Below are 25,074 nucleotides of genomic sequence, written 5' to 3'. Positions count from 1 at the left end.
ATCCAGCTTCCCTGCCTGCAGGAGAACTGACAGAATGGATAAGTCGTAGGATAAAATCACTTATCAGTGAATCTAATGCAACTGGATACCTTAAAAATGATACCTTAGAAAAAGAACACCATCTCTATGTGGCCCAATTGCTCCAACTACTGTAATAAGCCAACCCAATTAGGCTGCTGCTGTTATGGAAGAGCAACTTCATTGAATGTGGTCCACGAGGCCTAATTCACAAAGCCTCCTTGTTTTACGTGCATCCTCATCAGCATCAAAAGATACAGGCCACAGCAGACCTGGAAACCATGCACCTGGAACCATATAAACTAAGAAAAGATGCCATCAAAATTCATACCCTCCAAGTGTCTCTATTTTCCAGCAACGTCCCTGATTTAGAGAAGCCGTCCCAGTTTCTGATTTGATCCCGAAATGTCCCACTTTTCCTTAGGTTGTCCCTATTTTCATTGGATAAATGTTGGAAGGTTTGGAGTTATCTGATCTCCCGAGCCATCTGAAGGCAATCCTGTATAGGGAAGTTTTTTCAATGTGTAATGTTTTATTATGTTTTTTATATACAGTGGTACCTCAGGTTAAGTACTTAATTCGTTCCGGAGGTCCGTACTTAACCTGAAACTGTTCTTAACCTGAAGCACCACTTTAGCTAATGGGGCCTCCTGCTGCCTCCGCGCCGCCGGCACGATTTCTGTTCTCATCCTGAAGCAAAGTTTTTAACCCAAGGTACTATTTCTGGGTTAGCGGAGTCTGTAACCTGTAGCGCATGTAACCTGAAGCGTATGTAACCCGAGGTACCACTGTATGTTGGAAGCTGCCCAGAGTGGCTGGGGCAACCCAGTAAGATATGTGGAGTAAGATATGTAGGAAAATTATCATTATGGAATGGGATGTCCCTCTTTTCATTGGAGAAAGGTTGAAGGGTATGTAAATCTAGGGATGCAGCAAACTTTCTGTGATCTCCAATTTCTAGAAATGAAATTGAAGTTGTGAATTGTTGGTCCCAAGTATGGTGAAAGGTTCTTGGATAGGTTGCATGGCTCCAAAATAATGGATAAAGATTGGTGACTGGGCAGCCATGGCAGAGATACCATAGCTACATCCTGTCAGGGACTGGCAGGAATTGGAGGATGAAGGGGTTGAGGAGAGAGGGGATGAGGCAGAGAGTGCAGCTGGAGATGTGCTGGAATGGGAGGGTGAGGAGAATGACTCAGGGGAAAGGACCAGTGACTTGTGGGCTTCAGTACCACCAATGGAGAGAAACCTTCCTCTGTCTGCAATTTCTTCACTGACACCATCTGTATCTGAGAGGTTGCTCTCAGCAGAGACAGAAGTAGGGGATTGGGAGCTGGGTGCAGGTCAGCAGGTTATTGTATTTTAGTGTTCTGTTGGAAGCCGCCCAGAGTGGCTGGGGAAACTCAGCCAGATGGGCGAGGAATGAATGAATGAATGAATGAATGAATGAATGAATGAATATAGCAAGAGCTAGGGAAAAGGGTGCAGGTTCAGGAGTTGAGGGAAGAGCCTCTATGGCTGCGGCATGTTGAATTTTTCAACTTTCAACTTCCAAAAATTAGGGGCACTAAAAAAACACATTGTAGCATGACCTGGGAATTCAAAAGGTATTTTGGTTAGATTAATATAATTTAGTTTTGCTTGGTAAGTAAAATGTGTGTAAAATTGCTCAGAAATCATTAAAAATGATTGCCAAGTACTTGCAGTTATATATATTATCATTACTTAGCATTACCTGACATTTTCAGAAGGTAAAATTAAAATTCATTGGTTTTCTGAAAGCAATTCATGTGCTTCTTCATCAAACATAGACCTACCAAGCTAAATGTTGCCCAATCACAAAACTTAATAGCAGGTTTGAATTCCTCATACCCCAAAACATATTTTTAAGACCTTTCACTGAAGAAACATGGAAGAATTAAGTTTCACACACACCCTTAAACGATGCACCCTACTCCAGGGGTCCCTGGATTCTTGGAACATGTAGAGCACTTGAATTAGACTCTGCCTGAGACCTTGCCTCCTAGAGCCCCCAAACCCTCCACAAACTATCTATCTATCGATGAGGAATTTGAGGAGATACAGTTACAGCAGCCTCCTTTGAGGAGTCAACATCTACTCTAATGCGTTAGCATTAGAGGGAATTCTCTGGTGCACCAACTTTTCCTGCATGGCACAGATTATCAGCAGTGATGATCTTGGCAGTGATTTGCTTAGACAGCTAATTGGAAATGTGATTTGCCATTTATCTCTTGTGCCGATTAATTCATCAATAAAGAACAATAAAAATCCTGCCATATGTCTTTCTATGTCCTGGTGCTAGCTGAGACATCCTACATTGAAGATCATGCATTGAGCAGAGAGCTGGACCAGGTGGCCTCCAATGTCTTTTCCAATTTCTCTAACCATCAGCTACTTCTGATGTCTTGCAACTTTCTGCCCAGGTTTTCACTGAGCCATAATATTGGATTCTGCTTTTATTTCTTTGAATTCTTGTTTTCATGTGATTCCACACTACAGTTCTAGGGGTTTTATGCTGTATTTTTGTTTTCATCATTTAATCGTGTTTATGTTGCTTACTGCTTAGAGACTTTCAAAATATTGAGTTGTTTATGAATGCTGTTGAACAAGAGCAAAGAATCTCAATAACCTGAACATTTGGGCCAGGTTCTTAGACAATCTCTGCAGTCTCCCCAAACCCTCAATTCTTTCCCATGCTAAGAAAAAAAACAACCAAAGTTCTGATTATCTTCAACCTTTTTTTCCTTCTGAATTGTTCTAAGTGCACATAACTGTGCTTAATCACAGAGTCAAATATTTCTGATCTGCAGTGAGGGAGAGAAGGCTTACTATTTTCCTCTGGTGATAATCCAGGTAGTCACTGAAACTGTATTTAACCAGGGCTAAGGAAGTCCTTTTCAGCCTGAGCTTACAGAGGCAGCTGGAGGGTGGGATGGAAGCCATGGGTACAGTGGCATAGCAGGAGTTGCCAGTGCCCAGGGCCATGTGGAGGGGTGGGGAGGGGAGGAAACGGACAGAGCATGTATGTGCGTTTAACTGCCTAACAGTGCCTGCGTCACCCAGGAGATCACAGTTGCATAGATAAGAAGAGAAAAGTCATTCCATTGTCTGTGGGGGTCACTTCCTGGTTCGCACTCGTGAAGCCAATTTCAATGGAGCCCAGTGACAGAAGTGGCTGGGTGCTCTCTGCACTATGCCACTGCCTGGGAAAATGTGTGCACATTCAGTAGAATATTTGCAGGGGGAGCTGTCATATATAGGACCCCTTAAGACTTTTGAGGATTAGTCACTCCAACTGTATAAGAAGGACAGGGAGGATGTCTTGAGGATAGCGTTGAAGAGAAGTAAAACAAGTTAGAAAACCAAAAGGAATCAGATTTCTGTACTGAAACAGAATCATTACTGGTAGTTGAAATAGGCCCCAAAATTAATTCAGTCCTGGAGATGTACTTTCACTGCCCATGCCCCAAATGTCCAATATGGCGTACCTCAGAAGTCAAACGGAATCCATTCCGGAAATCCATTCGACTTCTGAAAAATTCGGAAACCAAAGCGCACCTTCCGATTGGTTCCTGATTGCACAGGCGCACCATAAACAACAGCAGAAGTCATACTGGACATTCAGCTTCCCCCAAAAAAGTTTGAAAACCAGAACACTCACTTCCAGTTTTTGATCGTTCGGGAGCTGGAACGTCTGACTCCCAAGGTGTTCTGGAGCTGAGGTACCTCTGTTGTCGTACATTTCGGTTCTCGAACGCCGAAAACCCGGAAGTAACTGCTTCTGTTTTCAAACATTTTTCAGAACCCAAATGTGGATTACATTCTAGAACTGAGGTACTGCTGTACTGAGATGGAGAATGAAATGAAGGAGGTATCCAAAGCAGGATGTGTCATAGTGATTTGTGACTTCATTTACTATCAAGTGGAATGGATACATGTATGTTGTATCATGGATCACTGCCTTGCCGTGGCGAAGGGGCTTGAATAACTCAGAGAAGCTATGAGCTATGCCGTGCAGGGCCACCCAAGATGGACAGGTCATAGTGGAGAGTTTTAACCAAACGTGATCCACCTGGAGCAGGAACCGGCAAGCCACTCCAGTATCCCTGCCAAGAAAACTCCATGGACAAAGACAATGTTTTCCCAGTAGTGATGTATGGAAGTGAGAGCTGGACCATAAAGAAAGCTGATCGCCAAAGAATCGATGCTTTTTAATTATGGTGCTGGAGGAGACTCTTGAGAGTCCCATGGACTGCAAGAAGATCAAACGCATCCATTCTTAAGGAAATCAGCCCTGAGTGCTCACTGGAAGGACAGATTGTGAAGCTGAGGCTCCAATACTTTGGCCACCTCATGAGAAGAGAAGACTCCCTGGAAAAGACCCTGATGTTGGGAAAGATGGAGGGCACAAGGAGAAGGAGACAACAGAGGATGAGATGGTGGGACAGTGTTCTCCAAGCTACCAGCATGAGTTTGACCAAACTGCGGGAGACAGTTGAAGACAGGAGTGCTTGGCGTAATCTGGTCCATGGGGTCACGAAGAGTCAGAAACAACTAAATGACTAAACAATAACAACAAGTGTTCCAGTCAATCTAAATGGAGGAAGTGTAGAACTAGGCAGTAGCAGTGCCTAGGATAACAATTCAGGATAACAATTCAAAGAGACCAGAGAACTGCATGCTGAAACAAAAGCAGAGGTTGGTGTCCATCTGTCGGCGATTATTTAGCAGGGGTTCCTGCATTGCAGGGGGTTGGACGGGGTGACCCTTGCAGTACCTTCAAACTCTACCATCCTATGATTGTCTGCGGAGGTGAATGGAGTGTGCATTCATTGCTTGCCATGATCAGCACCTTAAAAGAGAGACTTGAAAGCCGACAGGTGGAGAGGTAGTCTTCCCATGCAATACTGAATGCCCCTTCTACCACATGCTACTCTCACAGCAAGGACTTGCTTCGATTTGCCTTGCCTTGTATTCAGTCTCTGCCCAATAACTTGCCTTTCTTCACTTGGGAAGAGATCAGTGTTTGCATCTGAATGGATACGAGACGCTCCTGCCACGGCCTGCCTTCCATGACAGTTTAGCCTAACATCAGAGGAGGGCCTTGCCACCGAAGGGGTAAAAATGACAAGGAGAGGGGGGGAAAGGAGCAGAGCCTGTTTTTCCCAGTGACATTGAGTCTCCTTGGTGTGGGCAGTTAGGCCCTCGGAGGTATCCATCAGCATGCCTGCCTGAAGCGCCGGCAGGAGTCGGGGAACTTGCTGGAGAAGCTAGTAAAATTTTAATGCACTCTGTAGTGCGGTCATGTCACACTCACTCATGGCAAATAATCCCCGATGCCTGCAGAGGTAAAATGGAGCTGTAATGTGCTTTCCTCCTAACCCGAGCTGACAGCAATGATGTACGACTACCATTAGCGGAAAATATCACTTCAACTAACCCATGATCCAGCGCCGCTAAGGGTCATATTATCCATGAGGAACAAATTACATTCCCAAAGTAAATACAAATTTTCGACACAAAATGGGACCAAAAAAAAAGAAAGAAAGAAAGAAAGGGAGAGAAAAGGGGGGAGGGAGGGAACAGTGTGTGCCTGCATTGTGGGGAGGGAAGGGAGAGTGGGGCTTGTGTTACCGATACCTATGACAATGAGTTGCTAAGGGGGAAATATGTCAGGAAACAGAATGTACCACCACCTCTGGAGAGAATGTGATGCGTATAAAAGCTACTGAGCAGGCGTTCAAGCCCGTGAGCCCCACATACCCCCTCTGTCTCTTTACCCCATCCTGTATCAAGATCAGAACCTAATAATAATAATAATAATAATAATAATAATAATAATAATGTAATATTTGTACCCCGCCCATCTGGCTAGGTTTCCCCAGCCACTCTGGGCGGCTTCCACAAAGACCAAAAATACACTAAGATGTCACACATTAAAAACTTCCCTGAACAGGGCTGCCTTAAGATATCTTCTGAATGTCAGGTAGTTGTTTATCTCTTTGACATCTGATGGGAGGGCGTTCCACAGGGTGGCCGCCACTACCGAGAAGGCCTTCTGCCTGGTTCCCTGTAGCTTTGCTTCTCGCAATGAGGGAACCTCCAGAAGGCCCTCGGCGCTGGACCTCAGCGTCCGGACAGAACGATGGGGTGGAGGCCCTCCTTCAGGTATACTGGGCCAAGACCGTTTAGCAACACTGTTATGCTGGCCTTGAATTTTATCCCCATCCTTGCACCAGTAGTCCTCTCCATACGGTTCTCCCAAATAAATGGAAGAAACGCTAGACAAGAGGCTGGACCACAAGGAGCCCTTGGGAGCCCATCCACTTGGGAGATGAGGGACCAACGGCAGAAAGTAGCCACCACACTTTGGCAGAACTGATGTTTTGCATGCAGGAGGTCCCAGGTTCCTTCCCCAACATCTCCAGGTAGGGCTACGAGAGACTCCCTCACCATAATCCTGGAAAGAGGCACTGCTAGTCAGTGTAGGCAAGGCTGAGCTAGATGAATCAATGTAGTATACAGTAACTTCCTGTGTGCTTCCCTCCCACCTGCCCTTGCATTATTTCTCAACATGGTTGGACATTGCATCTTGGGCAATCTGACATGGCAGTAGATCCGTGCACATAGCAAGTGGTACTCATGCCTGGGGGAGGAGAGAGGCGGTGAGCAACTGGTGGCAAAGAAGCCAGCCACAATGGCCAGGCTGGGCAGCATCTCTGATGGCAACACAGGTGATCAGGATAGAGGTCAGGGGTCCAGGTGTACTGTTGGAAGGTTTGGCAATGCATCTTTCTGATCCCCTGGTCCCTCAGCCACAGTCTGCTCAGGCCAGCCTCTGGTACCTGCCCACGTCATGTTTTGAAGCCCCCCCCCTTTATTGTTATTGCTAACAACTCCTGTCATTTTCTGATGCTACCCCAAACCCCCACCCTGAAGAAGGAAGATCTGAGAGATCGCCGCCCGTCTGAATGAAAGGAAACTCCGACTTGTCAGTTAAACAAAGGAATAACACACGGCCTCTCTTTATGGCGTGTACTTTACCTGTCATCCAACAGACCATTATCATGTCACGCCAGAGTGCTCTTTTCTCCAGGTCACTTTGTTTAAAATGACATGGATAATGCACATGTCAGCGAGCTGACAGTCTCGACCGTCCTTCAGAGATTCTTTTAAAAAAAAGAAAAGACAAATGCCTGTTCTTATCTGCAGGACTTGCCTCGGTCTATCGTCTAAGTCAGGGAGAACATGATTTCTCCAGGGAGCACTTTTTTCATTTCCGATTTAAAGAAATCAAATAAGCGCCATTCGTCTTCATCTGAATATGCTTGACCCATTCAAATGATGATGTGTCACTTCGCTCTCTCTCTCAAAGCCAACGTATGCTGAATTCACAATGAATATACCAAGTCCCATATCCCTGCAACGGGCAACCACAACAGACTAGATCTGCCTATATACAATACTTCTGCACCCACAACCTCCTTGGATAAGGGAGCTTGTTTTTTAAAAGATGTAGAACGACTTTGCAACCATTGAGTCAAAACCAGTATGCAGAACAAAATGAAATCATTTCCTCCCCCCAAACATCTCATTGTCTTACTGTGAAAAATGTGTCAGCGATGTAGCTGAGTTCTGGATTGGGGTGGGTGCATTCGCAAAAATTAAGCCCCAATCCTGTTCAGAAACAACAAGCATTTTCTTATGGTCTGAGCCAAAACCCCTCTGAATTCTCTCTTGGGTTTATAAATTATTTTTATTCATCGGATTTGTCAGTCGCTGTTTAACCAACATTTTCATACAAACACCTGCAATTCATAAACACACCCTTTAAAAAAAGGGGGGAAGCAGCAGAAAGCTTTGGCAACACACTAGCAACAGAACAAAATCAGTTCAGTCCAATGAAAACCTAGGAGAAAAGGTAAATCTCAACAAATAATGAAATGACAACTAAAAAAAGAAATCAATGAAGGTGCAAGGTGGGACTCACTGGGGAGAGCATTCCACAGACCCACAACTGAAAAGGTTCTTGTCGTCAGGGACAGGAATCTCAAATGATAAAGGTAAAGGTACCCCTGCCCGTACGGGCCAGTCATGACCGACTCTGGGGTTGCATGCTCATCTCGCTTAAGAGGCCAGGAGCCAGCGCTGTCCGCAGACACTTCCGGGTCACGTGGCCAGCGTGACAAAGCTGCTCTGGCGAGCCAGCACCAGCGCAGTGCACGGAAACGCCGTTTACCTTCCCGCTATAAAGTGGTACCTATTTATCTACTTGCACCCGGGGGTGCTTTCGAACTGCTAGGTGGGCAGGAGCTGGGACTGAATGATGGGAGCTCACCCCGCCACGGGGATTCGAACCACTGACCATACGATCGGCAAGTCCTAGGCACTGAGTTTTTACCCACAGCGCCACCTGCGTCCCTCCGATCTCAAATGAACCAGGGGGCAAAAGTCAAACCGAAAGTCAGTCTGAAAGAGCAAGTCAGTCTAAAGGCCAAGCTCGGGAGCTGACACAAGGTCATAGCTTAGAACCAGTAAGCCTTGTACCTTTGTGTTCTGATATAATTCCTGATCTACGTCAGTGGCAGACCTTGGGGTCTCAAATTTTAGCTGTGCCCTGTGTGACACTAAAATTCAGCATACCTCCACCTCTCGCCTTCCATTCTACATCATAGTTGTGGTGCCCCCTGCAGCCCCCTCCAGGTTCCATGCCCAGTGCGACCCAGTCCCTGTGAAGACAGGCTCTGGCAGGCTGAGTGGTCGAGACCAATAATGGGCCCAACGGTCAAGAAGGTGGTTTCTGCATGTGCTGTAGAGGGAAGTGAGGGGCAGATGGGGCTCGTCAACCTGGGAAGGGAGCCCATCTAGGAGAAGGAAAACTCTGATCCTAAACCTCCACTGCCCTGCAGGATATCAACTCTACACAAATCCATAGTGGAGTCTCTAAGATGGTTGGATGGTTCCTTGAATGCCTTCTTCAAGCAAGACCTGCAGCCAAGCTGGTATCAAACATATTTCTCTGCTTTCATTTGGACCACACCAGTGAGACCAAGAGTGGGGTTATTTTGTCTGGGCAGTCCAGGACCTTCATACACATTACCCAGGCTTGCACCCTGGGGAGGTCACTTTGGTGCTAACACGGCAACTTGACTTCACCCCCAGGCACACAATCCATTATTTCTTGAGACAAAATAGATGCCAAAAAATACTGTATTTTTTAATCCCTGCAAGGTCCTTTGAGACCTAGATAGTGAAAAGTGGGAGATTTATATAATACTTTGTATTTTTCTCCATTATCTTCCCTCCTCAAATCCAGTTGTCTTAAATTATTGCAGCTGGGATAATAGTCTACATGCAAGATCAGATCACCATGGTGGTTATAATAATGTTGCGGTCTGGAAGGTCCTTAAAACAGACACAAAAACAAAGTATGGAGCAGTTATTGAACAAAAGCCATTGTGGTATAATTTGATCATGAGTGACTTAAAAGTTCAACCAACCAACCAACCAACCAACCAACAGCAGAATCCTGATGAGTAAAAAGTGGAATAATAAGAATTTATTGGTAAGAACTGTGGATACAAACCATAGATAACCTAACAAAAATGCATCACTTTCCATCCCAAGCTGATCAGATACAGTTGCTTTCATTGAAGAAATCATTATACCAAGAAATATTGCCATTGAAGTTATCGTGTGTGTGTGTGTTGTTAACTTATATTTCAATAATGCAACAGGTTTGAGAGAACATCTTCCATTCTTTATGACTATTTACACCACCCCAAAACCAATAGGACTGGTAGAGGAGGTTCATATTTCACCTACCTAAATAGTTCATAGGTAGTCATTGATCAGCCCCTGATGACCAATGGTTTCACAAATGACATCTGATTATGAAATGTTCTCACACAGTGTATCATTCCTATTGCATGCAATCAATATATCTCAAGATGCAATATATCCCCATGTATTTTTAAAAATTAAATATGCTAGTAGGAAGACTTCCTGTCCTTTTGTTCAGACATCAACATTCAATAACTAGCTACAAAATATTGTTGAAAGGGCAGGTGTCAATCTTTCAAACAACAGTAATAAAAATTAGTACAGTTGGAACTGTGGAACACATTCAGTAGTTGACCATAGCTACGTTTTTCTTAGATGTTATTTTAGGATTAGGTAAAGCAAAAAATATATGTCAGGATGGCATGAGCATAAAGTGAAATGAAATTAAACTACTAGGAAATTATCTTAATTTCTCTTATGATATGATCATTTAAAGACAGACAGACAGACATCTTCCAAATCATCGTAGAGATTAAAAGTTACAGTTTTGCAAGAACAGCTATGATACTTGGATGATCTTCCCCCCCCAAAAAAAAACACCCCATAATATTTTGCCATTAGTCCATAACTGCATGTTGGATCTACTTTCACTTAGTGCCTTGGAATGAACTGTTTTGGTTCAACAAAGTTAACTGAATTAGTTCAGTTAACTGAATTAGTTCAGAACTGAAAGTAGTTCCTGTCATGTAAACTAAAAGAAGTTCATTTCGGGGGCAGAATCTTGAATAATTTCTAGTTCACCTTGAAGTTCACTCTCTTACATGTGCCTTTTCCTCTTCAAACACTTTGGGAATTTGTGCTTAAAGATCATAATTGTTGGGGGGAAATAAATTCAGCAATTTATTGTCCACTCGTCTGTGTGTGTGTGTGTTTATTGTCCACTTGTCTGTGTGTGTGTGTTCTTAAGTATATTTTATACTTCAGAACGGCAAAAGGCAGCATTCTAAATGCTGCCAGAATTTTCTGAGGATCATTTTGATGAACTTGGATTGAACTGTAAAGAACTAGTTTATTTTGTAAAGGGATGAACATGACCTGGAATTAGTTCCCTTTTGGACAGGCTGAACTTAAAGTCGAACTAGTTCCCTTTTAAAATGAACTTGTCAGGCTCTGTTATCATCACCTCCTAAGATGCACACAGGGATCTTTCTCAAATAATGGTTAATAAATCTGTACAGACTCAGCAAAGAAGAAAGGATGTCTGACTCCAAAATTGTCAGAGGCCCTTGTAGGAAGAAGATTAAGGGTCCAGTAGGGTATGGCAGACTAGTGAATAATCTGCCTCTGTACCTTGACCAACCACAGGACATGATCCTTGGTGGAACATTTTTTAAAAAGGCATGATGGCTCGAGCACATCAAATGTAGGCTGCATTCAGACAATAATAATAATTTGGGGACAAGGGATTGATTGCATTTGTTTTCCTGCTTTTAATGCCAATGCTTCTGCCCTGATTTCTAATGTTCCTTTTACATTGCAGTACCTGTTGCATTATGGAACTGTGGCTTTATGAACACTATGCCACCACGGTGGGAAAGAACTGTATGCCAGGATACCGCCCCAGTTTTTTGCCCTCTGAGTCATGGTGGTGAAAACCATGGGGGTTTTGGAAACCATGGGGGAAAGTACAGAGAAAAATTCCAAGGACTGTCTGGGTTTTCAGGGTTCCAAATATTGTGTTTTCTGGAAATAATCAACATGGAAATAAGTAAGGAAACACTGGGTAGGCAGGATGAAGGGACATCTGAATGCAGCCATAAAGTGTAGACCACATCAAAATGTGCTTCCTCATTAGCTAGAGAGAAGATGGAAACAGATCCTGAAACACATCAGAAACAACACATCAGGAGCATGCATTGGAAGTCTGTCTTTACCTTTTCTTCTTGATCACTATCACTGTCACACTGTAATAGAAAGGAAAAGGAAAACATTAGGGTTGTGGGGGTTTTTTATAAAAAGAAGAAGAAGAATGCAGAAAAAAATGTATGTTAATTCCAAGGTCTAGAGGGTTCTGAAAATACACACAAAGCTTTTCCACAGGGCTGAAAAAGGTATCTGGGCCCATCATTGCACAGACCATGAAAAGTGGGCTAGAAAATAACAACAATTCTAGGAAGTGGCTGCCATATTGCGGCAAGTATGAGACTCCAGCCATGTGGGTTCTTCAGGAAAGAAGGCTACAATGGTAGATCATCTCCTTTGCACGTAAAGAGTATTTACATGGTGTTTTGCCTCTTTGTTTCCAGCCTTCTAATGCAACACATGAAGGACACTCCAATCTTTGCATAAATGTAATCTAGGTTGGCTAGAACATACATTCACAACTTTCACATATTCATGGGAAAAGAACAAGAATGGTTCAAAGGAACTTTTCATGTAATATATATTAACAAATGCTCATCAGGGCTGCATCTACAGGGCCTGACCTCCGCCCACCATGCAGTGATATTCCAGGACCATCTCCAATGGCTCAGCTTTCTCCCTCTCTTTCCTAAAGCAAGCCTAGCCCTTGTACTTGTGGAACTATAAAGAGAAATGGGACGACTGCAAGCTCCCCAACTGCTTGCGAATAGTAATTTGCTCCAGCTAAATGATAACTTGCTCTGTCCACTGCATCTGCAATGACAACAACAGCAAAGGCCAACACAAACACACAAATTAAAGGGTGGCTAACTATGACCATTCAAACTTATTGGGACTTCAACTCACATCTTCCCTGATTATTGATCATGCTGGCCGGGGCTGATGGGAGCTGGAATCCAACTGCATCTGGAGAGTGACAGTTCCCCCAGCCCTGTTTTAAAAGTGAAGGCTTCATTACCTGGGAGTAAACCCAACATAGTGCAATTACATGGCATTTACAGTGGTACCTTGGGTTACAGACGCTTCAGGTTACAGACTCCACTAACCCAGAAATAGTACCTCAGGTTAAGAACTTTGCTTCAGGATGAGAACAGAAATCGCACAGCAGCGGCACGGCGGCAGTAGGAGGCCCCATTAGCTAAAGTGGTGCTTCAGGGTAAGAACAGTTTCAGGTTAAGAATGCACCTCCGGAATGAATTAAGTTCTTAACCAGAGGTACCACTGTAAGTCTAATTATTTGGTGTCTTTCTGGTTGATTCACTCCTCTCTTAAGACTCTCTGCACCACACAGTTCCTGGTTACTGGCCCAATACTGCTAGACCAACGTGCAGTGTGATCCTCACACATCCCACTGTGCTGAATGGGGCTTACTCCACTTGAAATGTGCCTAGGATTACAACCAGAATCATGAATGGATACATTAGTATTTATGTTAAGGTGAAAGATAACACATAAGCTTTGGCCCAATGCAAAACTCAGCAGTCATAGGGACAAAGGAAGCTGTCTTATACCACACTGCACTCTTAATCCATCCAGACAAATGTTGTTTACATCAGGGATGGGGAACCTGTAGCCACCGAGATGTTGTTGAATTCCATCTTCGACCAGCACTGACCATTGGCCATGCTGACTGTGGCTGGTGAGGGCTGGTGTTCAACAACATGGAGGGAGCACACATTCCCCACCCTTAGTCTACACTGACTGTGGTTCAGACTTCCCCAGCCCTGCCTGCAGATGCCAGGGATTGAACCAGGAAACTACTGCTTGCACTGCACGTATTCTGCTACTGAGCTAGGGTCCGTCAAAGAGCTATACCAGTCGCATCATGTTGGTGCATCATTTCATTCCCATTTACGTGTTTGTGATTGAGCGTAGTAGGCTTACTTGGGGAAAGAGAGCATCTCTCGCTCTCTCTTCTGCCACCTGCCCATCCCACAACTCATTACATCTCACTGTGAAACTAATCAACACCATCTGAATTTTCCAGGACAATGTTTTCCTGCACTGCGGTGATGCTGCAGAGAGTGCGCTAGCAGCAATGCAATCCCCGGGAACCATCATTTCCATTGCCAATGTATTAAACTTCCCTGCCTCTTCTGACAGTCCAGTTCTAATTTCAAGGTCCACTTAATTCCTCCATCAAATCATTACTGCTATACCCAGCAGCACCTTGTCTCTAGAGCTAAGCATATGGTGAAAGACCGAGACCGACTGATATCCATTATGGAAGCAGTACAGGTGCCAAGCTGATTAAAAAAAAAAAAAAAAGGAGGAGAGCAAAAGAGGAAAGAATATCCAGCCTCTCGTCTTGCCTGTTGACTGACAGCTTCATGGCTTCGCCAAGCCATAGGGGTTTGCCAAGGAAAGTCCAACCAGGCTACAGCTCACATGGCTCAGTGTGAAAACAAGTTCCATTTGTGGCAGTAAATTCCCACACTGACCCAAGGACTTTGCCGGTTCTCTCAGCGTGATCGGGCCATCCAATTTACAGCTCAGTCCTCCAGAGCCTGCCATGCCAGCGCCTGGCAGAGATGAACGATGGTCAGAAAAGACCCTCCAGCTCATAAATTATGCAGAGGCAATAAACACACTCGGCAAACAGCTCCGAATGTTCACCCGGCCAGGCTCCTGGAGGAAACGCTGGGAGCCCTGAACACACAGCCAGGCATCTCTGGAAAAAAAGTGTTGATGAGATAGAGGAGGCGCAATGAGAGAGAGAAAACCCACAGCTGTGAAGAGTCACTTCACTCCAACAGCAAAGCGATATATGGACACAGTTACATAAGGGATAAAAGGATCTGCCCATTTTGATTCTCTTGGTTTCTCATTTCCCCTAATCATAAATTCACCTCTCCATATTTCTGCAGCAATTTGTGTGTTGCTTTTGTTTAAATCCTCCTAAGAATTCATCAGTGTTTTGATGCAAATTTCTCCAAATAAGCCCATTTTTGTATGCACATTTCTTAGTAATGTGCTTTTTTGGGAGGGAAAGATGTTTACCTTAATATATGCACTGTTGGAACATTGTTTTGTTGGAGAACTGCATCACACAATTCAGAGAAGTCCAAATTTCAAAGGATGGTTGTGTTTTGCTTTGTTTGTTAATCCCACGTCCCAGGGAATGGGGAACAGGGTTCACCTCAAATCTCTCAGCATCAATCCTTTTTTTTCCAGGGTGTACTCAAGGGTACACAGTACCGGCACCTTTGTTTTTTGTTTTCAAAATGTGGGACACTTACTGTAACAAACTTCATGATGAGTACCAGCACCTACTTTTCTAGAAAAAAATAACTGCTCAGCATCCTTAGCAGACTATAGTTCCCAGAATTCTTAGGAGGAAACTTTGACTTTTTAAAGAGGCCCACAACTTTGCAGCAGCAGAAAACTAAGTTTGACTCATCATCTATAGGACAAGCCTTCAAATATTTATAGATGGCTACAAAAATCTGTATAGTTAAAGCTATGGTTTTCCCAGTAGTGATGTATGGAAGTGAGAGCTGGAAGAATTGATGCTTTTGAATTATGGTGCTAGAGGAGACTCTTGAGAATCCCATGGACTGCAAGAAGATTGAGTGCTCACTTGGAAGGACAGATCCTGAAGCTGAAGCTCCAATACTTTGGCCACCGCATGATGTTGGGAATACCGCATGATGTTGGGAATACCGCATGATGTCCAATACTTTGGCCACCGCCCCTGATGTTGGGAAAGATTGAGGGCCCAAGGAGAAGGAAATGACAGAGAACGAGATGGTTGGACAATGTTCTTGAAACTACCAACATGAATTTGACAAAACTGGAGGAGGCAGTGGAAGACAGGAGTGCCTGGCATGCTCTAGTCCATGGGGTCATGAAGAGTCAGACACAACTAAACGACTAAACAACAACAACAACAACAACAAAAATCAGATGACCTCTTAAGTCCTCTTCAGGAATTCCATATAAAAGAGGGTTGGGGGACCTTTTTCCAGCCTAAGTGTCACAGTCCCTTGTGGTAAATTTTCTGAGGGCCACATGCTAATATTGGGTGGGGTGAAAGGCAAAAATAGGTGGACCAATGAATGGTACTCTCACAGCTTTCTGCAGTGGGCTCCATTCCAGCCATGTCCCCACCTGTATCTCTCCATCTTCCAAGCAGGGAAGCAAGATACCTTATTACAGCCACCAGCGGATGGACCAACTCTTTGATAGATAGATAGATGATAGATAGATAGATAGATAGATAGATAGATAGATAGATAGATAGATTCTTTATTGTCATTACACAAGTGCAACATTGCACAGGTGCAACGAAATTGGATGCCATCCCTTAAAAACAACAAAAGCAACACAACAACAACAACCAAACAAACCACATTCCAGCCACACCCACACCCACACCCATCAAACTCCCAGGTCACACTATCGAGTTACTGCATTTAAGAAGGCCACAGCTCTTGGATAGAAACTATTTTTCAGTCTATTTGTCCTTGACTTGATGTTTCTGTATCTCCTGCCAGAAGGCAGTAGTACAAACAGACTGTGTCCCGGGTGAGATGCATCCTGCAGGATATTGTTTGCTTTCCTAAGACAACGGGAACCGTACAGTTCTTCCAAAGATGGGAGGGGATGACCAATAATCCTTTGGGCTGTGGTTATGACCTTCTGGAGCACCTTCCTCTTCCTAGCTGTACAGCTGGAGAACCAGGCACAAATACAGTATGTGAGAATGCTCTCTATGGAGCCTCGGTAGAAGGACACCAGCAGTCTCTCACTCAGATTGTTCTTCTTTAAAAGTCTGAGGAAATAAATTCTCTGCTGGGCCTTCTTCACCAGAGCAGTAGTATTTGCGCTCCAAGTCATGCCCTGATCGATAGTCACTCCCAAAAACCTGAATTCCGCCACCCTCTCCACCCGTTCCCCGTTGATATACAAGGGCTGAATGTCCTCCTTTTTTTCCTGTAATCCACCACCAATTCCTTGGTCTTAGTCGTATTAAGAGCCAGATTGTTCTCTCCACACCAAGCACAAAGCCGCTCCACCTCGTCCCGATAGGCGGACTCATCCCCTCCTGAAATGAGCCCCACCACCGTAGTGTCATCAGAAAACTTGATGATTTTGTTGCTGGAATAAATGGCTGTACAATCATACGTATAGAGAGTATAGAGCAGGGGACTCAACACACAACCCTGTGGTGAGCCGGTGTTAAGGCTAAGGGCTGTGGACATATGTGACCCTACTCTAACCCTCTGAGAACGTTCTGACAAAAAGTCCAAAACCCAGAGACAGGTGGAGTTGGAGAGTCCAATCGCCTCTAGCTTGGACACCAGTCTATGGGAGAGGATAGTGTTAAAAGCAGAGCTAAAATCCACAAACAGCAGCCTCACATAACTCCCCGGCTGCTCCAGATGGAACAGAGCAGCATGGAGAGTGGTAGTGATAGCGTCTTCCGTGGATCTATTTGCCCTGTATGCAAACTGGTAGTTGTCAAAAGTTGATGGAAGACAGGAAATAATGTGACGGCGCACCAGTTTCTCAAAACACTTCATGATGATTGGAGTCAGTGCAACTGGTCTGTAGTCGTTCAGACTACTGATTGTGGATTTTTTAGGCAGAGGAACAATAGTTGACGACTTCAGGCAGGGTGGGACAATAGACTGGTGTAAGGACTTGTTGAAGATCTTAGTAAAGACCCTCGCCAGCTGATCCGCACAGCCCTTCAACACCTTTCCCGTGATGCCATCAGGTCCAGCAGCCTTCCTCGGATTCACCATCCTCAATACCTGTCTCACCTCATGCTCCTCTACAGTGAATGAGGGGCCCCTATGGGCTGGTGGCTGTAATACCGGCGTCTCAGGTGGCTCCTTCTCGAAGCGAGCAAAGAAGAAGTTAAGCTCCTCCGCCAGCAAAGGGTCACCGTCGACAGCACCAAGGTTAGGTTTGTAGTTGGTAATATGCTGAATCCCCTGCCACATCTGTCTTGTGTTGTTACTCCTTAAATTATCCTCAATCCTCTGCCTATAGACCAGTTTTGCCCGTCGAATACCCCTCTTCAAGTTTGCTCTTGCCACACTGTAAAGCTGCACCTCGCCCGACCTAAAAGCCCTGTTCCTTTCCCGCAACAGGCACTGGACCTCTCTATTCATCCAGGGTTTCTGATTGGGGTAAAACCGGATGGATTTATTTACTGTGACAGTGTCTGTGCAGTGATTGATATAGCACAGAACTGCCGCCGTGTGCTCCTCCAGGTCTGAACGATCAAAAATGTCCCAATTGGTTCTCTCAAAACAGTCCTGCAGCTGATGGATGGCACCTTCAGGCCAAATTTTAACAGTCCTTGATATTGTGGGAGCCCGTTTCCTGAGTGGGATATATGCTGGTACCAGGAACAGAGACATATGGTCGGACTGGCCCAAATGTGGCAGCTGTAAAGCCCTATAGCTGTGATTTACATTCGAATAAACTTTGTCCAGTGTCTTGTCCCCTCTTGTGGGACATTTCACATGCTGATAGAGCGTTGGGAGCACTTTTTGAACCAGTTTAAGGCACATTCATGCATACCTTGAACAGATGCTGGCTTCCAACATTAAAGAGAAGTTAACATATAAGCCTACCCACAGTTTGGAGCAGAAGGTGACATTTGCAGAGCGTAGCATTGTTGTTTTACAATGACACCAGGTGGGTGCATCGTTCAATGGCTATTGCAAGGGGAACAGAAAAAGAAAAAGAAAACGCACTTTCATATTTCAAATCCATTTATCATTGACACCTAAAACCTTCCTCAGCTCAGATCGGGAATTGTAATGCACCTCTCTCTCCCGCTCTAAGAAATCTGAAGGAACTGGAGGGAGAAGCCCCCCACAGACCTCATCTAATGCTCTCCTTGCTACTAACAATATTCTCAGTCATCTATCTGGCAATGATGAGCTGACAGCTTAGGAAAAGGGCAAAGATTAGATTTTAGCTGCACAATTAGATCGTTGCTTCTAAAGGGGGAAGCAGGGAATTACCTTACAGATGAAAACAGACGCAGGCAAGGAACACACCAGCATGAGTGGTGGAATGAATGGTCCTCCTTTGAGAAAGAGTCTTTTACAGCTTTGAGGCTTGCTAGCATATCAGCCTGGCTAGCCCAGCTGACAAGGAGAACAGCCGAACCATTTCACCAGCGTTTTAGACCCCATATGCACCATACATTTAAAGCAGTCAGCATCATACCACATTAAAACAGTCAAGACTTCCCCCAAAGAATCTTGGGTACTGTAATTTGTTAAGGGTGCTGAGAGTTGTTAGGAGACTCCCATGTCCCCTCAAGGGGTTACAATCCCCAGAGTGGATTAACAACAAATCACTCTTCTTAAGAAACTCTGGGAATTGTAGCACTGTGAAGGGAACAGGGGTCTCCTAACAGCTAACAGCAGTCTTAACCAAACTAAAGTTCCTAGAATGCTTTAGGGGGAAGCCATGGTGATTACAGTGGTATAATAGTGTTTCAAGTCTACAGTGCAAGTGTAGCAAAGCTGTGACTATATTAGCCAGTTTTGCCAAATATATACAGTCATACCTTGGTTTTCAAATAGCCTAGTTCTCAAATGTTTCCCAAATGATTGAAACCCAGAAGTGACTGTTCTGGTTTCAGAATGTTCTTTTGGAAGCCAAATGTCCAATGGGGCTTCTGCAGCTTCTGCAGGAGCTTCCTGCAGCCAATCAGAAGCCACACTTGGGTTTTGGAAGGTGAACGGACTTCTGGAACAGATTCCGTTCAACTTCAGCCCTTTCCGATCATGAAGAGGAGAGGGTGTTGTGGGCAGGACACTCCCACATTCGCGGGGGCTTCCCTCGCCCCCCGCGAGAGTTGGGGGAATCCCTGGGCGTGCCTGCAACCCAGCCCGCCAATCGGCGGGCAAGGGGAGGCGCGGCCTGGGCTACTTAAGGCCAGGCACGCCCAGGGACCGCCCAGAGGATGGGTCACCTTTGGCCAGACACCAGTTCACACGGGTACTGCGCACCGCGCTAACAGCCTGCGGTTTTCCCGCGGCAGAATTTGCAGCCCACTCCTTTCTCATCGGGGCCGCTACCACCGCAGTGCATTTTGGGCTCTCCACGGAAAGGATTAAGGATCTTGGGAGGTGGAAATCTAATGCATACAGAACGTATGTTAGAAAAAATCTATGACTTGCAGCAATAATACTGATCTCGGTATTTCCGTCTACTTTCCTTTCAGAACCCAAGAAAGTACGCATTTGGTTGGTGGGCCACAGCATTGTTTACTGGGCCAGAAATCATGCTTTGAGTTCCGGAATGGGGCACAATTTGAATCTGCCTTCGAATGTTGAGCTGGCTTGGATTGCGCGTAGAGGGATGCGCTGGAGTGAATTTAAACCAGCCATGATGGCGAGAACTGCTATTGAGGGGCCGCCGGATGCATTAATAATCCAGTTAGGCGAAAATGATTTGGCATACCGAAAAGCCATCGATTTGAGATGGAGCATTTTCGATGATTTGACAGATTTTGTGGCGGCTTATCCAAGCGTTACCATCTTGTGGTCCTCGCTGCTTGAGAGGAGGACATGGAGAGATTGTGTGAGCCCGGCTGGAATCAATAAAGCAAGAAAGGTCTTGGAGCGGGCCGTGGCACGTAGAGTGGCGGATCTGGGCGGGTGCGTCATTGGCCACCCAGGCATCCAGTACAACAATGAGGCCCTCTACAGATGGGATGGCGTGCATCTTTCAGGTGCGGGAAATGACATTTGGTTGGGGGACATCATAGCAGGGATTAGGGGTTGGTTACGGGCCTGAAGGTATTGGCGGCGAGCCTTGCTCTTGTGGCGGTTAGGCATTGGCATGGGGCAAATTATAGGAAAAGGAGGGGGAAGGGAGCACCATCACCTTCCCCCGAGAAGGGGTAGTCCGGTAGAGGACTCCAAGGGGGGCATGGCCTTGTCCGAAGCCTGGAGAGGTAGGGCCTCCGGCACGCCCCCGAGCGGTGACACCCGTGGGATCCTAGTTGGCGTACTTCAACAGGACTCCTGCGGTGTGTTCAACCCTTCCCGGTCACCATGCCGGGTAGTCGATAGAAGCCAATGCCTAAGGCCAATACCTTCAATTCCGTAATCAATAAAGTTGTGGCCTTTCATGCCCATTAACCTTAAAGCAACGTGTCTGTGTCTTCATTTCAACTGGGGGAGGAAACTTGCCACACAACAAGGTACGACTGTACCTTTTTTCCCATATAACAATAGCATTTTTTGCATTCTATTTCTATATAAGCCCACAGAGGGTATTGGTTGTTTATTGATTATCTTTTGGGTGTATTCTATACTTTGGTGAAACTCAGACCTAGAAACAGGGCTAAGAATGAGAGCAGGGAGGCACCAAAACCCTTTGTGCTGAAACATGGTCCTTGGGGAACATGGTCCCTATCAAAGCATGCACTAGGATATATACTCCAAATTTCCCTGTTGATCATGGCCAATCCCAGTCCAATGATCCTAGTGCCTGAAGATGGGGGATAAATTCAAAGCAGCTCACATTTAAAGGTTAACCTACCTAATCGGCACTTTCTGACACATTCTGAGAACCATAACATCCCTCCAAATTTGCACTTCTCTGAGTTTTGCAATGTTCTTCTCTAGCCCAGAAATGTGTACATGAAATGCATATACTGGGATGAAATGTGCATTAAAATGCATAGATCAGTGAAAACAACATACATACAAACATACTTTCTGTTTGTGAAACTGCATGTGAAAATCTACATATTAGGTGAAATTTCAAAGGAATAATAAATTTTAATGAGGACTTAGAATCATAGAATTGCAGGCTTGGAAGGGACCCTGAGGGTCATCTAGTCCAAACAGGAATCTCAGCTGAAGCATCCATGACAGATGGCCATCCAACCTCTGCTTAAAAAATCTCCAAGGAAAGAGAGTCCACCAACTTCCAAGGGAGTCCTAAATTGCAACCTGATGTGGAAATCCATATACAGTCGTACCTTGGATCTTGAACGCCTTGGCTCTCAAACAAATCGGCTCCCAAACAATCAAATCCCAGAAGGGAGTGTTCTGGTTTTCAAACGTTCTTTTGGAAGCTGAATGTCCAACAGGGTTTCTGTGGCTCCCGATTAGCTGCGGGAGTTTCCCGCAGCCAATCAGAAGCCGCGCTTTGGTTTCTGAATGTTTTGGAAGTCGAACGGACTTCTGGAACGGATTCAATTCGACTTCCAAGGGACGACTGTAATTGAACTTAAGATGGGCAGGGAATGAGAAATTGAAAGAAACCAAAACTGACAGATTCACTCTTCCCTAGTCACTATTACCCCTGTCTGCATCTGCCTTTGGAGGATGCCTTGTTAAGATGTTTCATATGAGCTGCTAGAGTTGTCATACTTCAGGGTTCAGCTTCCCTCCCCAGACTCCAGCAGTTAAATCTCTTAGGGGTAGTGGAAAGGGATGGATGCGTTTCGTCCCTATTGCACATGCATCCACACAAAGCTAAGGCACGGTGCAGTCTGTGGCCTGGAGTTTCACAAACACTGAAGCTACAGAGATGTATTTTTGAACTGTCAGCCCAATTCCTGGGACAATTTTGCAAGAGCAAATACACTTCTAGCTTTTAAACCACTGGGAGAGGAGTACTTGCAGGCTGAATGAACGCAGAAGGAAGAGGAGAGACCGCAATATGAGATGTTGGAGAATTTGGATGAAAAAAAGGCACAGGAGCAGAAATTGCAAAGTGTCAGGAGTCAAGGTTCCCAGCTTGATAACACAGTAAGTGTAGGTAATTAAAAAGGAGGATTTATTGCAAACACGAAGAGATAGCTCCGGATGGCTCTAACAAAGCGTCCGGTATCTTTACTCATGATGACCCTTCTGAAGACTCTTTCCAGTGTCGACAGAAGATATTGAACTTACGACCCTTATGTTTCTTGTTTTGCTTCCTGTCTAGCAGCCCTCCCATTCACTGACCCTTTGGACTTATTGGATCAGCTCCAACCTCTTCCTGTTCCGATAGGCTGTCTCTAAGTCTGTCCGTGCCTTTTTGTCTTCCTGCGAGCTTTGGCTGTGTTCTAGCCTGCTTTCAGCTACTGCCTTATCAGTAGCTGAGAGCAGTCAGGAAGTCTGCAGCTGCCGGCTCTCCCCTGCCTGACTAACATCTAAGCCTCTCTGTTCCTGGCTGCTTTCTGAAGATGGCTGCAAACCTTTGCTAGGAGCTGACTCATTCCTGACACAAAGGTTTATTTACCCCGTGTTGGCATAGGGTAGACACATGCTGAGCCAGTCAGTGTAGTGGGCAGGCAGCCCTGGACATCTAAGAGAATCTCAGATCTGTTATTGCTCAATTTTGGGTAGCTGAATGCCACTTGTCCCTCTCTTACATCATGGATGTAAGCTCTGTATTATTTTATTAACACTATTGCTACAAGCCTGTCATGGCCTCCGGCTATAACAATAAACTTCTGAACTAGAACGATTTGTCCCATGTCAGGGATGGAAATAAGATCAGTATTTGCTGCTGTTGTTGCTTTCAGTCCTCAAATGAGAAGTAACTGATTACTCCCCAACTCCCATTTGCATTGTGTTTCCTCTGTATTGAAATTAGTGGGATGAAATAATGTAAAAGCAATACAGTGGTACCTCAGGTTAAGAACTTAATTCGTTCTGGAGGTCTGTTCTTAACCTGAAACTGCTCTTAACTTGAAGCACCACTTTAGCTAATGGGGCCTCCTGCTGCCGCTGCACCGCCGGAGCACGATTTCTGTTCTCATCCTGAAGCAAAGTTCTTAACCCGAGGTACTATTTCTGGCTTAGCAGAGTCTGTAACCTGAAGCGTCTGTAACCTGAAGCGTCTGTAACCCAAGGTACCACTGTATAACTTACATGATGAATTATGTGAATTACTTAATTTTGCTGTAGTGGACAGTAAGGCGAAGTACGCCATTTAGGGCAGAAGAGAAATTGCAGCAGACAAGAAACTGTGATGCATGCAATGAATGCAGCATGAAATGGAAAATGATGCCTTCCCATATCCTTGGCAGTGCTGCCCATGGTGGGTGCACTCCGGAGGGGGCTGAGGCACGGAGGGTTCCCTCCCAACTGTGGGATAGCCAATCGGGTACATAGAGCAGTGCGTGCACCCTGCAGCTGGGGCAGAGCAAGCCGCCCATGGGGGCAGAGTGAGCTGCCGATGGCAGACACTCAGCGTGCCACCCACCTGCGACTCCCAAGCCTCCCCCAGATGTCAAAACAAAGGGGGAAGGGGGGAATGCTTCTGGCAAAGTGGCGCAGCTCCCCCGTTCCCCTGATGGCTTGGGGTAGGCTTGGAAGTCACAGGCAGGCAGCACACCAAATGTCACCCCCTCAGCAAAGACACCAGGGGTGGTCCACCCCTACCGCACCCCCTTTCCTCTGCCCCGATCCTTGGTAATGTGTTCTTGTGTGTAAGCCTTGGTATGAGAAGTGCATAGTGTTACCACAAACAGACACACAGAAACAGATCAACAGTTGGTTTCAGAAGCAAATGGCATGTGCACCGTATTGACCTTAATGCAGTCTACGGTTTTCTCCTCGAAATTGGCTTATAGGAAACCTATGTGTGGTCTTTATTTGGGGACGGCCTATATTTGGGTAATATGGTATGTTAGCTTTCATTTCCTACTCCCATTTAGGGGTTCACACAATCCCCAAACAACTGAAGTGCCATATGCAACTTGTAAAACAGGGTTCCATTTACTCAAGCATGTTCACACTCTCAAGTATTTTGTCTGCCTTTCATCCTTTGAGATATTTTGCCTCCTGCAAAAACCTCTCTGTTTTCTTTTTACAGGTAAATTAGAATAATATTCTACTCATAATGTGTTTGCTGTATTATCTTTTTAGATGCAAAAATGAGACAATTATCTGCGTGTATTTCTTTCCTTTATAGGGAGAGAGAGAGAAGAAACACAGTCTCCAGGAGGCATGAGTGGTTTAGACCAGGAAGGCTATATGTAAAGAGGAATCACATCTTCAGTGTCTCAGACAAAAACCAGAGCGGGGACAGAGTTACAGCAGGATCTATGCCATCCAGAATCAAACAACACAGAATAGTTATTCTTTGCGGTAGGAAAATATAACATGTCCCTGTTGTGCTCAGAGTGCCATTGCGATTATGTGAACAAAATGGCAGACTACCCACTAAAGAAAAGTGAATCTGTCAATTTCAGTTTCTTCTTGTTTAGTTCTCCACATTTCAACATCAGTTTGCATTATATTAAAAAAATCCTTTTGAAATTTCATCAGCATTTGAGTGTGAATTTCTCTGAATATAAACATTTTAGTAGGCTAGGGTCGCCATATTTCAAAAAGTGAA

General features: G+C 45.1%; 1 protein-coding gene and 1 long non-coding RNA gene across 11 annotated transcripts in view; one reads left to right on the top strand and one right to left on the bottom strand.

Moving 5' to 3' along the window:
• AUTS2 (activator of transcription and developmental regulator AUTS2) overlaps positions 1 to 25,074 on the bottom strand; it is a 676,911-nt gene that overhangs the window by 213,315 nt on the left and 438,522 nt on the right. For all 10 annotated transcript variants that reach the window (XM_083714336.1, XM_083714341.1, XM_083714339.1 and 7 more), the window contains one exon: positions 11,760 to 11,789. In XM_083714336.1, the coding sequence (XP_083570462.1) occupies positions 11,760 to 11,789 (30 nt within the window). The remainder of the gene's footprint in view (positions 1 to 11,759; positions 11,790 to 25,074) is intronic.
• LOC310832735 overlaps positions 1 to 25,074 on the top strand; it is a 37,639-nt gene that overhangs the window by 6,030 nt on the left and 6,535 nt on the right. The window contains exon 3 of the long non-coding RNA XR_014558384.1: positions 24,649 to 24,824. This is a non-coding gene — a long non-coding RNA (uncharacterized lncRNA). The remainder of the gene's footprint in view (positions 1 to 24,648; positions 24,825 to 25,074) is intronic.

The sequence above is a fragment of the Podarcis gaigeae genome (genome assembly GCF_964106915.1).
Source record: "Podarcis gaigeae genome assembly, chromosome: 15".
Classification (NCBI taxonomy): Eukaryota; Metazoa; Chordata; class Lepidosauria; order Squamata; family Lacertidae; genus Podarcis; species Podarcis gaigeae.
Note: the sequence above shows the minus strand (reverse complement) of the source record. Positions and strands in the feature narration are given on the sequence as shown.